We start from the raw sequence: 15,865 nt of genomic DNA, 5'->3' as shown, positions 1-15,865 counted from the left end.
TTAGCTCCTACAACTGCATCAATTGTCTCAACAAGCAGGAGTTTTTACTTTGTGATTTATGCTTTTTTTAAAGAAAACTCCAAAGGCCAGGTGAGTATCTCAGTCATTCCTATGAAAAAAGTAATTTCTCACTGGTGGATACAGAAAGAAATTCGCAAACATGACACAAGTGCTCTCTTAAAAGGTAACGACCAGGAAGCATGTGAATAAGCCCCCAAACCCCCTGATTTTCACCATTGCAGCAGCTACAGCACTGGCAGCAGCCAACCGGGCTGCGGTTGGCAACTCCCCCTCAATGCTGCACTGCTCCTCCTGCTGCCCAGGCAACTGGCCCTTGCCAGTCCACGACAAGGACAGAAACACCTCAAACTCCAGCCCCAGGCACAAAAAGAAAACTATTTTCACAGTGTAAGTAGCGATTTGACATGCTGCACAACGAGCTCTTAGGTGCTCAGGGATATTACTTCTGCAAAGTTATTTTCCAAAGTGTCTTGTAGAAGTGAAAAGCAATTTATTTACCGTGCTTTATAAAAACATCTTTTTGACATACACTTTAATATTAAGTAGCACTAATTTCACACAAATGAAATCATAAAGGGTGAAGTAGGACAGTAAGCTGGATAAGGAATTAATTACATAAACAATGGCAGAACTCTAAAGAAGCACAGTGGCTGCCACAACGAAGACCTTAACTACAAAAGCAGAAGGTGAGCAAGTTTTGCTACCCAATTTACTGCCCCAGGCAACTTTCCTTCAAGGTTTCTGTGATCTGCTTCCCATCTGACTGCACTCTGCCATCCACCTTTATTTTGACTCAGTTTCTCATGTGTATTTCCCAGGTAAACACTTGGCAGCTTCACCTCCCGTTTTAATCTTCCATCAGAGGTTTCACCCAGCAACACACTGTCTCAGCTTACCGGTTTCACGTGAAATCCTAAATTACAGCTAGAAGGAGTGCCAGCCCTGGACCAGTACCCCAGCATGCCGGGCACTATAGGGACACCTGAGAAAAAAAAAAAAAAGATAGCCTATGCGCCAACCAATTATATTTTTTTTATATATATAAAAACATATATATATTAATATATTAAATATTTATGTATACATAATTGTTTAAAATCTAAGATTACAGGGAGACCAGCCAGCTAAACAATATCCTTCCATGCTGAGTTTTTTAGCATGCAAGGTGTTCAACTCCTGTCAAATTTTTACAGTACCTCCTTGAAAGTTTCAAGAAAGTATTATATATTTTTACAAGGAGGTTTCCCAAGCATAAGAGGCATCCCGGGACACAGCAAAACCGTATCTCCTGGCAAATCCAGTGAGTTAGAAATCAAGACAGGAGACCTTGGCCAAAAAACCCCAACAAAAAAACCAAAACCCAACCAGGAGCCAACATGCCACTATTTGGCAAAAAAATGTCTTAGGAAGGCTGAAGAAAGCAGGGGGATTTTAGGTTAAGTCAGGCAGCTTATTCTTAAAATAAGAGAATATAAAATAAATGAAGTAGCAACACAAGGGGTGAAATTATGCATGACAGCCTAGGAAAATTACATCCACAAGTGCAGTCTGAACAGATGCTATGGAAGACAAGTCTGCTTTCATCACAGGTAAGAAAAAGCAGTTTACAGTCATCAGGGTGCAAAACAAAAACGTGAACAAGAATAAGGCTGGAGGAACGATCATTAGCCTAGACTGCATGCAAAATGTGAGCAAGATAATGACTGAGCCTGAACTTGAGGAGCCAGAAAAACACTGTCTGCACTTGTGCAGATAAGACTACTCATGTGGGACTTTTTTAGAAAAGATTCACAAGCTCATGGGGGAAGATGCTATTGGTAGAAAGCTTCCCAGATATAAAAAGAAAAATAAAAATGGCTAGGCTTAGCAATATACAAAGCCACAGATAACAGAAAAAGAAAAACCCACATGCAAAGGAACTAGAAGTCTTTTCCAAATCACAAAGAGCAGAACCTTTCTTTAGGTATTGCCACATCCACCTGCACAAAGAACAGGTCCACAGCCCATCAACTACAAGTTTCAACACTGTAAGAAAGTCTGGTTCCAAATCCACAATTTCTTTCCTATTTTTGTAGGGAGCTGCAGCCTCCTAAGACCATTCCTGCCAGATCCAAATACTTGCCAGAATAAACAGTCTAAGCCCCTGTGCCTTCTGTATGAGCTGCACCCAGCCACAGCCGCGCCCGCCTCTGCAGTAGGAGTGCTTGCAGACCCACTTCCCGACATCCCCACTGTACTTGCCCAACAGTGTGATTGAACATGGGACCAGGATCCCCAAGGAGGCCGTGAGGTCTCCATCCTTGGAGGTGCCCAACCCCGTGGGCAGAGACCCCTGAGCTTCTGTCATCCCCGGTTCTCTTGGGCTCTGTGACCTGTGTTCATACTCTTACAGGTTTTTTTTTTCTACCCCCATCCCCCATAAAAGTGTGGCCTGCAGGTTGTTCTAAGTTGTGGATGCCCCATCCCTGGCAGTGCTCAAGGCCAGGCTGGATGGGGCTGGGAGCAGCCTGGGCTGGGGGGAGGGGTCGCTGCCCCTGGCAGGGGCTTGAACTAGGTGATCTACAAGGTCCCTTCGAACCCAAACCATTCTGTGATTCTATGAAAGCAACTCAACAGGGACCTCAAAACAACTATGTATTTAGCTGACAGCTGACTGCGCACAGAGTGCTAAGCAGTAAGTTTCAGGTTATGTTTCCCCCTTGCTGAACTCTAATGCTCCCCAAAGTTATGCCAAGCTCCTTCCAGCCCTGTTACTGCCATTTCTGCCAAAGGGACACACACTGCTACTAATGGGGCAGCCCCTTTGCTGCTGGGGACTGCCTGACAGCCACTCCCCCCAGCACCCGTGTTAAAATCACTATTTTGGAAATAGGAGAGTTTCAAAAGGATGTGCTACAGATAACTGTGCCTTGTCTTCTGGCCTACTGTACTCTCTGCTTGAATTTCAGCACTGCTCCAGAAAGATGCTAAAGTTAATTAATGCACTGCCAAACTCATACAGCACCTTCTTTTACCACAGGTTCACCCCATGGGCTCTTTACCACTGGGACACAGGGTGGGTGGCTACATGGTTATGTGCTGAATGCAAGGGTTGGTCTTTTAAGTAAATGACACAAGGAGAGATTTCAACTTTCAGCAACTTTAAACAGTGACTGCTGGATCTCACTTTTTTAAATATTCAATAGCACAGAAACAAGAAACTGGTGAAAGTTAGCTCAAGACTATATCTGGGTAAGAATATTCCTGGGAGTCAGAAAGAAAATGTGAAGAACTATTTCCTGCGTCTATTTTTCTTTTTTAAATACACAGCTGAGAAACAGTTTTATCTCTCAATGACTTCATTTGCTCTTAAATGCTGAAGTCAGTTTATGAGGCCAGTGAGGTATTTTGCAATGATGGGAAATTTACTTAACAACTGTGGAAAACCCCTCAACCTAAGAAGAAAACTACTCTCTGCCCATGTGGCATTGAAATACCCACCAGAGCACAGCAGATGTGACACCTGCTCTCGGGATGGATATACAGAGGAGCCACCCACCAAGGCACAGGCTGGGCCAGGCTTCCCCAGCATGGGAGTGGGCAGCACAGCCCCCCTCCCTGCCATTACGCAGGCAAGAGGGGCACCAGCCTGCTCCCGAGCCAAGCCATGCTCACGCTGCACCAACAGCCACAGCGTGCAAGCGAGTTCTGGCAAGCTTGCAGAGCAAACTCCTGACCTTGTACCACCCCAGCTGCCCTGGTAGGAGGGCTGAACCCTTCCCTCTAGACTACCTTCCCCCGGCTTCCAAAACACAGGCAAAAACTACGCAGTGATTACCCGCTCAATTTCCTGATCCTCACTCTAAAAATCAGCAGCTGAAGAACATGGACTACTTTTGTTCATAAATTAAAAAAAGTTGAGCCAAACAAAACCTCTTTTTTTTTTTTTTGGTTGTGGGGGGGTTTTGTTGTTGTTTTTTGAGTTGGTTTTTTGGGGGGTTTGGTTGGTTTTGGTTTTTTTGTTGTTGTTAAGAGAGAGAAGCGAGGTTGGGTTTTTTACTGCTCAACTCATTAAATAGCACCTTGATTTCTACACTCATCTTAAGAATTATTCACAAGACACAGCCAGGAATAGAGACTTTCTATTTAGAAGTTAGATCTCCAGAATGTTTTTCCTTACTGTAACACATTTCTCACTCAAATAAGAGACAAGACTGCATCAAGAGAACTGACATCACATATATTTTCTCAGAATTACTGAACTCTTCCTGACCTACTGTACATACACAGTTTGGCATACTAGACTAGAATAAACACATGCTCGACAATTAAACAAAATGCAAGCAAAGTACTGCAAGAATGCATACTCTGGGTCCTGCTTATCTTTCATGTTTTTAAGAACATCACTCCATTTTGTAATGAAACATTCACCATCAACTGAATTCTGCTGCAGAAATGACCTAGACTTTTTTTTTTAGGGGTGGGAAGGGGCTGGGGAAGATATCTTCAGTTTAAAAACTTACTTTCCATCTCAAGAAACCTCCTACAAGCAAGGGTGCTACCATGGCAGGGATGGACCCTGGGAGACCTCGGCACTGGCGAGCAGCTCTCACACTCCCCCCCCAGGAGTCTGAAGCCGGCATGCAAGCACTGCTACTGCTAAGGTGTAAGGCAAACCCAGCATATGTATAATAAAGTAACAAAAACAAACACAAAAGCCCGTTTCCATGAACACTTTATAGACACATTTCATGAAGCAGTAGGCTTGATTCAACACCAAAACCCAAGCAAGCAATATCACGAGGGATCAGTGGAAATCTCCTGATGGCCAGCCAGCAATAATACTATTACAACCAGAATTTGTGTTTGTGGCTCCAGAAATTCAAAGCCACTATGGAAAATTTTGTATATTTAAACCTAACTATTAAGAGATATCCTGTTTGCAGTGAGGTAACACCTCTATTTTTCTCTGTCACAAGGAAGTGCACTTAACCTAGTATCAACATTTCTGAACAGCGCTGGAATGGCTCTTTTCCTGTTTAGGAAAATGGGCTTCAGGCTCAAGTTAGACCCTGACAAAAAAATAAAGATTATTTTTATTGACTTTTTCCTCTCTGAGATTTTTTTCATATTTTGAAACATTCCAAATGCATAATAGGTCACACTGGGAAAAACCATCTCTAGTTTTCTCTGACTGCTCGAGAAGAAACTGAAGTCACCTCACTAGGTACCACAGCTTGAGGATGCACTTGACGAGAATGCTGCAAACATGAGGACATACTTAAAACGACAGTTGTAAGTGTTTTTTAAATGTTACTTTTGGAGAGCTCTGGAAACATATTTATGCTGCAATATGTGAATTGCTGTAAGGAAAAGTAAAGCTGCCCTTATGTTCAGGATTGAGAATTAAGACCGTAACCACAGTCGCTATTCCTTTGGCACAGGCTGTGCCAGCAAATTGCCCCACAGCCCTTGGGCTTCATCTGCTGCCTCCTGACAGCTCACCCGAGGAGAGGGCCCACAGCGGCTGCGAGGGAGGGAAACAGAGGCTGCACCTCAAGAAACACCATCCTCGAGCAGCACCATATGGGGCCACCCAACAGCACTGCTGGGGCAGGGGATTCGCTCCTGGGACTCAGTTCCTAGATAATTAAGGACAACTTTTTTTTTTTTTTCCTAGAGGGAAAACATTCCTGCAAATTAGCATGAGCAAGTCAAAATTACACAGCCATTACAGAAGAACAGCTAGAAGGCAGACATGTAAAACAAAAACTATACTACAAAATTAAGTGTTTTATACTTATCCTGCTGAATCTCTCACAACAGTTGTAGACTCGGAGACAATTTTTACATCAACCCCACTAGAATAAAGCAGGTTTGAACCGACTTTATTCACCAATCTCTCTCTCTCGTTTCCCCACAAAAAAACAAACCAAAACACAAAAAACACACAGCTCCAAAAAAATGCCACAGGTTATAGCAGCAAAAACCTTGTGATTCCAGTTTTTAATTTCACAGAGTAGTTACACCAACTGGAGTACGGCACTAACATCAAAACAGTGGATGTCCCAACTGAAACTCCATGCAATCTTAGGTGAAAGCGTCCACCAAGGCCTCCACCCTCAGATGGGAATGTGTCCCCTTGCACACCCACAGCTTTGGCAACACAGAGCTTCTCTGAGGGGACATCTTTCCTCCATGAAGGAAACTTGCCCTTGCTCATCCCAAAAGCCAGCCAAAAGAGCACCATCTTTTGGGGTGACCCCATCCTCAGCAGACAGTCAAAAGCAAAAAACAGAAACCAGTGGAAGACACCACACCACCACTGAAGAGTGCTAGGATGGTATTTTCGGATAAGAGAAATCCTAACCAGCCTGCTTAGGGAAAATTAAACACTGAGACTACATAAACCCACCCTCACCAGAACAGGGCATTCAACAGACAGGCCACCTCCCTACACCCACAAGCAATACCATATCCTTCCCTGACATAGCCCAAGCAGGGAAAGCAACGCAGCCAATACAGGCGTTGGGACACTCGGACCATCAGGCTGGACCTCCGTCCCCAGCTCATCCACACGCTCATTTGTGCCTGGACTGGGATCTGGCACAAACTGAGTAGCACCCATAGCACAGAGGTCAGGAATGATACACCTAGCTGGATTCAGGTGAGAGAGAGCTGGGACACAAGCCAGTACACACCAGTGGACTAAGACATCACATCTTACTTCCAGGCACACAATACAGATGGTATAGACATGGGAAAACACTATTCCCCCACCTTTCCTCCTTCAAAAACTTCCCTGGAGGTAAACATGGTGCTAGTCTGCTAGCTTGCAGCAAAAGACACAGTAGAGAAATGTTTTGTTTTCAGACTGCCCAAGGCCATGGCCTGACGGTCTGCTTCCAAGGTCATACAGGTAGAGTCCCTCACATCAGCTTCAGCAAACACGGCAGACTGCTGCATCTGTTTGACTGCCCTTCAAACTGGCATCCCCCAAAGTGTTATTTATTAAATAACACTTAGAAGATGCACACTATTTCTTGCAATATCAGATTTCACTCAGCGAGAAAAGTGGCAATATCACACTCTCAATACTGATATTTTTTCCACTGTGCAATATACTTCTGAGCTGAAAGACTGTTCTCCACCTTATACTACCTTGCAATGCACCAATACAATATGCAGTTCATTCCAGAGGAAAAAAGCTATGCCAGCTGTCAAATCCTACAGCAAGTAATTCACAATCATATTAGTTTACACAATGACCAAAATCTGTTTCCATCCTTGAAACACATCTCAGTTTTCAGAGCAAAGCTCCACACTAGAAACTTGGTCTCTCACCAATTCAAGCCCTTCTGAAAGAGAAGTTTTGTAAACACACCCACAGCAAAAAAACCCTAGCCCTTGGCAGCCAGAGCACAGGGCAGCAGGGCAGAGCAGAGCATGGCTGTGCTTGCCATCCTCCCAAAAAGCTATGGGCTGCTTACGTGCAGAAGTGGAAAGGGGAGTTGCGCAGTCTTGCACAGCTTTCTGGAGACAAAGAGAAGCTTTAATATATGACGTGAATGCTAACCCAAACTTCAGATCCTAAGGAGAAATGTAATTCCACCACCCCCAGAAAAAAAATAAATTAGTCCTATATTTGACTGCCAGAATATATTTTTTTTTTTTTACCTGTAAAGCTAAATATAAGTGAAGGCACTACACTTGGCATTTTAAAAACCAACTGAGTGAAAATTTTTTTCCATTCTGTTCTCACAACCTTCTTGCATGTCTTTTGCTCCCCTCTTCAGTTTTCACACAAAGTATTTTCCATAGTTACACAAGATTTACTCTTAAATACAGTTAGGGGTTAACAGAACTAACTAGAATCAATTATTTATAAACTAATTCTTCATTAGTATCTGGCATATACAAGCTACCATATACCTGTTTTCATATCTCCATTTGAAACTAGAAAGGCTTGGTATACTGGGATTAGCTACCTCCACCCTAGTATGCTGTCTGACTTCAGAGGTCACCACATTCACATCACAACAGATGTCTCAAGCTTTCTCCCTGATTCCACAGCAAAACATCAGTTTTCTTATGTTGCCTTTTCTAGTGTTAAGGAGATCAATATTCCACCTACTCAGCCAGTTCAGGTGTCCTCACATGACAAATACATCATGAAGATGCTGGCACTAGGGCTCAGTATGAGCTTGTCTGCTTTTTCACTTTATTTGGAGAGCAGACAGTTTGAAGTGACAGAGCACAGTTTAATAAATCCGAAATAGATCTACTCTTGTTTTCAACTGTAACTTGCCTGTCAGAGACTCCTTAAAAGGCCTCCTTAAAAGACACCTCAAATTTCTGAACCATATTAAAACTTCAGAATTTTCCTCCCATCCCCCAATTTCCAGTCTTTAATTAATAGGATACTAGCTATAATGATAATTTCAGATTAAATACCAATGAAAGTGCAAAAGATAGTAAATGATGAAGTTGTGATCACTCCTGAGGGCTTAAGAGGGTTCTGGAAGGTACAGCTCTCCTTGGTTTTGAGTCTCCTCCTACGACGGATGCATTAAGTTGCAGTATGCTACTTCAGAGTTGACAGCAGCAGCCCCGGACTAGCAATTAGGGCATGATGACAAAGAAATCTCACCAGGCTAGGGAAAATGAAGGTATCGTTGCAGAGAAATTAATTTCCCTTTAGAGAAGTAACTTGGTTATTTCTAGCCTCTTTATTAAAGCAGCCTGCAAGTAGTCTTTCAGGATCCACCTTGCATCTTCACCACCTGGGTAGCTTTGTTGTGCTCTTGAGAATTGTACAGCAGCCTGGACATGCCAGGCGTGACCCATTCTGCACATCAGACAGCACAGACCACAGCAGTGTTCCATCTGACCACAGTGTCTGTGTCAAAGAAGAGAGTTTATTTTAAGGGGTCCTATTTTAACCAAAACAGCACAGCTCTGGCTGGTGTCTTTAGACATAGGCTTCATGTGCAGTTTTACAGTCAGAAAATAATTCACCATGGCAACAAAAGATTCAAAGCAAAATCCCAGTCCAGGTTCCCTGACCATCCAGATTGGGCTTCTCATTGGCACAATCTCATGCAGGTCAGATGACACTGACAAAAAGCAATTAATGAAGTGGCCTAGATCACACATGCTCAACACCATGTTCTACAGTACAGCTATGGTTTTTAAGCAATATATTTACAGCCTGATGAGAGGAGTGAATACAAGCAGATTCCAGATGCAAAGCACGTACATAAAATTAATCATGAATACTTAGCTAAAGACTGGTAGAAACAATCCTCAGGGGAGCAATTTGATCTAACCAAGCTGAATTCCAACTACTGCAAATTCACTCATTTAAAAGGAACTGTATGGCTATACATATAGATATAGGGGGCGATATACATACATATATATCTCTATATCCATCTCCTGTGAAGAACTGAAGTCCTGGAGGTGCAATTTTGGCCCTGACAAAGTTTTGCATGACGCTTATTGCTATAATGGCAAGATTAACCGCCGTGCTGCCAGAAGCTAATTATGCAGTGGGCAAGCACCATCATTGCACCGCGGGTGGCATGGCTGTGGCTCTGGGTTTAGGCTGGGTGAAACCAGCTGGCAGCACTGGTGAGACAACACCACACAGTGTCTATGCAACACTCCCTGTCTAAATTTTTTAGCATTCTTTCATAGCCTTGAAAAGTTTACATGAAATAGCAGCGGAAGCAAATGTGTATTAAAATGAGCACTGCCAACTCTAAGATAAAGATTCCAAAGATCTTTAAATGGCAAGCAAGTTGATAGGGTCAAAAATCAATTAAATTCATTTTACTTCCAATTATCTATCATTTCAGGTTTAATTTTTATATGGTTAAAAGTACGAGCAGGAAGGCTCTAAGAGCATCATTCCAGATTTACAAAAGGAAAGATTTTTTTCAATTTTAATTAAATAAAAAAACCACAACAAACCAACCACACTTTACTTGTGTTTTTATAAAGTTGAGTTTCCCAGTAAACTTGGATAATTAAGGATTACCTTTTTTTAATGCTTCATTCGCAGTTCTAAATCAGGGACAAAACCATTTCACTTAGTAGCCTTAAAACCCAAAGTCAAGCTTACTCATGAAATACCCTCTAATTCCAGCAGAGGTGATACTGGAAGCAGTCCTACTCTTACAGAACAGAAGGATACTGTTAAACCCAGGAGACTGCTATTCAGAGCTCTTCTGCAGGGCTGTTACATACAACAACTATTAACAGAAAGGAGTAGTGGAGAAGAAAAGCATCATTGTTCCCGCATCAACCAAATCTTGCGTATACTGTGAATATGTTAGCAAATACTTAACAACACAAGCACCAAGCAGTCAGTCTCTGTGTCTTCTGCAGCTACAGAAACCTGTCAATATGTTTATACTTCACTTTCAGAAGGCTCTCGCATACAAAAATACATTCCTTCCTATAAATTTTTCATTGAAAAACAACAAAAAATCCTGTTTATTTCCACTTATTGTCAATAGGAGTGAATCTGCTGGGTTTTCTTGGAATAAAACTAAAAGGCAAGATACACTCCATCCTTAAAACAGATATTTAGCTCACAAGATCAAACTAGAACTATCTGAACACCGGTGCTCAAAACCAACTGATTCTTTCCAAAACCACTTCTATGAAACAGTGTTACTTGCTAATACAGTATAAAAGTGCAAAGACATAGCATTTTTAACTGAGGACTTCACAATATCATCTAAATATGACTTAATGCATTAAATGCACATTGCCACCATAGGAAATAAAGCAAACACAGCAATTAATTATTTTTTTTTCTTCAAAATAATAAAAACATTGAGGACTTGGGCTCCAAGTCTATTCTGGTGCTTTTGAAGTGTTTTAGCTTGCATTTTACCCTTAGCATTATCCAATATACATAATTTTCCACACAGACACAAAGTATTTTAAGATAGAACTTAACAGCATCCAAGGCTGAGCTAGAACAGATCCTGAACTTACCAGCCAGAGTTTGAACTGTTTTTCAAGCATTTGCTATTCCCAACCAAACAACTTTGCCAGGCCGTAAATGAGCACAGTGGCAACAGCACATGAACAGGAACAGCAAAGTTCCAGCACACTTCACCAAAGAAGACACAGAAACACAAGCTATGAAAGATCCCCAGATCTGACTTTTGCTTTTCCTTGCAGATTAATCCCCAAACACTCCTCTCAGTTTAGATCTCATGAAATATTGAAGTTTTCAAAGAGTTCCATGAGTCACACTCATTCCAATTAACAGATCTCAGGCAGATGTCATCCTTACTTGAGACAGTTCCTCTAGGTTTTCCACACTCTGGTTTACAACCTGGTCAGCCATAGCTGCCTCTTCAATACATCTTATTCAGATCAGGTGTGATTTGGAATCAAGCCTCCCAGCTGGCCCCACTCTACACATGTGGGCTTGCAAGCAGCTATGGAGCCCAAGAGCTGCAGAGGAGCAGCCAAGTCATTTCTGCACATTTTCACGAGCTGTCATCTACTCTGCATCCCCTACAGAGCTTCATCTCTGCCTTGCTTGCAGAGATGGCCCAAGGTCACGGTCCACAATATGCCACCCATACAGCTTTTCAGCTGGGTGATGGGGATGAGAGACAGACTGGGGGTCATGAGCTAGGAGATCTGCCCCTGAAATTCCCCCCAGTATGCCTAGTGCCTTCCTCCAGAGTAAGTCCCATTTCTATGATGATACTCAAAACCAAATTAGAAAAAGGTCCTCAACAATGCATTAATCAACATACATATGTATCTGAAGGAATTCTACAGGGAATACAAGAAAATATCTGCTTGGTCTTTCTGAACTGTGGGGACACTCCAAAGTTCTGCGTAAAATATTTTACAAGTAATACAAAATGCTTCTGGTATTATATTGGTTCCCACAAGACACAACGTATAATCAAACACAACCAACAACGGATATGGAAAATAACACAAGTTTAGCCTCAGAGCATGCAAACTTTACAATAGTAGTTTTGTACTGCATATAACAATTCACGAAAAGAAAGACCACCACCTCAAATGCATAATAAGTATTCCATGTTTTCAATTAATTTGCCTACACGCTAGTCAGATTACCACATGCACACCAAACCTTAGAACCATCCACATTTACCTCATTGCTGCTGACAGAAGGATTCCCGTGGAGATCTGAGGTTGCACCTCAAACACTGTGTTCAGCTCTGGGCCCCTCACTCCCAGACAGACCCTGAGGGGCCAGAGTGTGTCCAGAGACAGGCAACGGAGCTGGTGAGGGGTCTGGAGCACAAGGCTGATGAGGAGTGGCTGATGGAACTGGGAATGTTCAGCCTGGAGAGGAGGAGGCTCAGGGGGACCTTATCACTCTCTACAACTGCCTGACAGGGGCTGTAGGCAGGGGAGGTCGGTCTCTTCTCCCAGGTAAGAAGCGGCAGGACAAGAGGAAACGGCCTCAAGTTGCACCAGGGGAGGTTTAGTTTGGGTATTAGGAAAAATCTCTTCACTGAAAGAATGGTCAAGCACTGGAACAGGCTGCCCAGGGACGTGGTGGAATCACCATCCCTGGAGGTGTTTAAAAGACATGTAGATGCAGTGCTTAGGGACATGGGTTAGTGGTGGGCTTGGCAGTGCTGGGTTAACAGTTGGACTTGATGATCTTAAAGGTCTTTTCCAACCTAAATGATTTTATGACTCTACGATTCCTGCACTTGCCATGTTCAGCTATTTCAAGCAAACACCCCCAGCCATAAACACCATACAACAACTGAAAGCCATCATAAAAGATGGGGCTGGCAGACATCCTGTAGAATGGCCGTTGTTACAGTGAGCAGCACCTCAGCAGGCAGTTACAGAGACAAATGCCCACTTACCATCAGACGAAGCCGGACACCTCCTGGAGAAGGCCATCTCCTCACACACAGTCCAGCCCTCTGTCACAGACTTCAGTGCTGGGCTGCCATCATGCATCCTAGTTAGGAATGACTTATTTGCTTTCTGATGTGTTGTTATTGCTATCTCCCCCACTCAGCTTTAGTAGAAGAGTAAAAAGAAGACAAACTTAACAGGTGACAGATCTAGGGTTTATTACTGCATTTAGAATCTGAGCTTAAGGTTTAAAATGTCTTTTCATCAGCTCCATTAGCAGCAGAGAACTATCTCTGTGACATCAAGACCCAGCATACAGTTTATGCCCACATGGTTTCTGATCCTGCTATACATAAACCTTGGCTCTATAACAGCTAAAGACAGCAAGAAGCCTGACATCCTGAGCACAACTGCACTTGAAGAGAACTGCCCAAAGGAACTCCAGCTGCTCCGGTCCCAACATGAAGTTTCAGTTTCACTGTCTTGATTTCCCATCTTTGCATAGTGCCAGATTTAAAGTTTTATCTGACGTCCAGATTGCTAGCTCTTGAACACAATTTCTTTATTACAGCAGTATAAAATTAAACCCTAAGAGTTTCAGAGGTATCCTTTCTAAACTTATTTGCGGGTACCTAGCCTTAGCTTCTTAAGGTGTTGGACAAAGACTTTCTAGGTACTATTGAGAATTAATTCTAAAAACAATCCATCAGAATAACAAGAATAAGCCTTGTGTTAAGATAGGGCCTTTCACCTTCTTGAAAACATGACAAAGTCTAAATATTTAAGTGTTAGTAAGACAACCAGAACATAGGCAGCTGAGAGATTACTTTAAACAAGGAGTACCCCATCCTTTAGTGACACTGTCAGGCCCAGGTACAGGTGCAGCCCCCCACCAGGTGACAGCTGATGGTGCCCAGGGCTGGAGGTCTGTGTGCTCCCCAGGATCCCTGTTCACTTCCTGCACCTCCTTCTTAGGAAAACTGAAAAGAATGGCACCAAAATTTACCAGAACAAACATCCTCAGCAGTTTAGGACCCCATTTTACCTGGGGAACACGTATTCCAATCCCCTCCCCCAGCTCCCAGGCTAGCTCGTGGGGTACCTTCGCCCTTCACCCCCTGTTACCAAGACCAGGCGCTCAGCTTTCTGCAAAACAGCTGACAGTCTCTTTAACCCATAGAAAGCACTCACCTTCTCTGAATGTGCTGAGTGCTTGTGGCACCCCCCAGCATGGGAGAGGGTGTCCAGACCCAGAGCTTGGCAGCCAGGCTCCCTGGGGCTGCACACCCCCCCAGCACCTCTGGGAGGGACCAGCAAAGAGAACCGGCCTTGGCAGCCCTGCCACAGGCAGCACCTCTCCAGGACATCCATTGCCAGAGATGGGCACCAAGGGCTCGGGCTCATCCCTGGCACCATCTGTGCCAACAGCAGCAACAACTCAAGAATCACAGCATGGTGGGGACTGGAAGGGCCCTCTGGAGCCCACCCCGTCCCACCCCCTGCTAGAGCAGGGTCCCCCAGAGCAGGCTGCACAGAGCCACGTCCAGGCGGGTTGGGGTGTCTGCAGAGCAGGAGAACCCCACAGCCTCTCCGGGCAGCTGTGCCCGTGCTCACCCTCACAGCGCACAAGTTCTGCCCCACGCTCAGATGGAAGCCCCTGTGCTGCAGCCTGTGCCCGATGCCCCTTGTCCTGTCGCTGGGCACCGCTGAGAAGAGCCTGGACCCATCCTCCTGGCACTCGCCCTTAAGATCTTTGTAGGCACTGGTGAGATGCCCTCTCCCTCTTCTCTTCTCCAGGCTGAAGAGGCCCAGCTACTTTGCCTCTCTGGGCTCGTGTGGAGGCATCCCCACAAGACACAGCTGCCTGGCAGGGATGGCACTGAAGCCAACGGGAGCACGAGCTGCGAAGGGCAGAGCCACCAGTGCTGCTGGAACACACCAGGCCCAGGAACATGAACAGAAGGTGTTTCTGTTGATGCATGGGAAGGGATGGCAGTATATCAGCAGGTTTGGAAACCAGCGTACTCAAACTGCAGGCAGGTAACTCCTGAAAGCTCCTGGAAAGATATGGGTGACACTGTTTTGGCCCCTCTACCTTCCCAGCTGCTGCAAATCAGTTAGTGAAGCTAAAAATACTTTACTTTCTAAAAATTACTTTTCCATATAAGGAAGAGCTGTTGTTACCAGAGAGATGTTACCACACAATCACCACAGAGAAGGAAGCTGGTCTACATAACTGTGACTGGATGGAGGGGGCCCCTGAAATAATCTTCTTATGAAGATGAGATTGTGGCTGTGGCCATGCTCACCTCCACAGCCAACACCGCTGCTGAAGCCGCTTGCAGTGGGAACATTGACTGTCACCCGGGATTACCAACCTGGATGCTTGCCAACATGGGGAGGAGGGAGGAGATACCCCGCTGATGGCCAGTGGGTCTGCTCTTTGTCATTCCCACATCCACAGCCAGGTCCTTCCTCTTTTCTCCAGAAAGCAACGCCTGACACCAGCTTACCCTGCTCAGGAAGACAACTGCTAGAACAGCCTGCACAGAGCAGCCCCAGCCCCAGGTGAAGCCCTGGCCCAGACAGAAAGGCTGGCAGGACCCCCACAGCCACCCCTGCAGCTGGAGTGGCCACCCTGCCCAGCCCAGGAGGAACATGCCTCGCGCACACACACCACTATATACACATTCCCTTAACAAACTATCAGCAAATTATTTTTTTTTTTTTTTAATCGGTACATACCAATATTCCCTCTTTTTCTGCAGCAAACACCCACTGAAGCTATTGTTTTATATCAGAAAATATTCCATAAATATTATTGAGTGCTAATTCATTAACACATGATCTTACTTACAAACAATTAATCCTGATAGACACAACAACTATTCAGAATCCATTTCACTTCCTATCTTAAACACAGTAATTCTTAAAAGCCAGTAATACTGCAGGTATACAGCCCAGCCCTCCTGGCAAT

General features: G+C 44.2%; 1 protein-coding gene across 2 annotated transcripts in view; it reads right to left on the bottom strand.

The window, feature by feature from the left end:
• Positions 1–15,865, bottom strand: part of INPP5A (inositol polyphosphate-5-phosphatase A) — a 257,300-nt gene that overhangs the window by 215,755 nt on the left and 25,680 nt on the right. Inside the window, exon 1 of one of the 2 annotated variants that reach the window (XM_027805062.2) lies at positions 918–997. The exons of the other annotated variant lie outside the window; for it this stretch is intronic. Within the exon in view, the coding sequence (XP_027660863.1) occupies positions 918–983 (66 nt within the window). The 5' untranslated portion in view covers positions 984–997. Of the gene's footprint in view, positions 1–917; positions 998–15,865 lie in introns of those variants that run through there. 2 annotated transcript variants of the gene reach the window in all.

Source organism: Falco cherrug, chromosome 9 (genome assembly GCF_023634085.1).
Source record: "Falco cherrug isolate bFalChe1 chromosome 9, bFalChe1.pri, whole genome shotgun sequence".
NCBI classification, from domain to species: domain Eukaryota; kingdom Metazoa; phylum Chordata; class Aves; order Falconiformes; family Falconidae; genus Falco; species Falco cherrug.
This window is presented reverse-complemented; position numbering and strand designations above follow the sequence as displayed.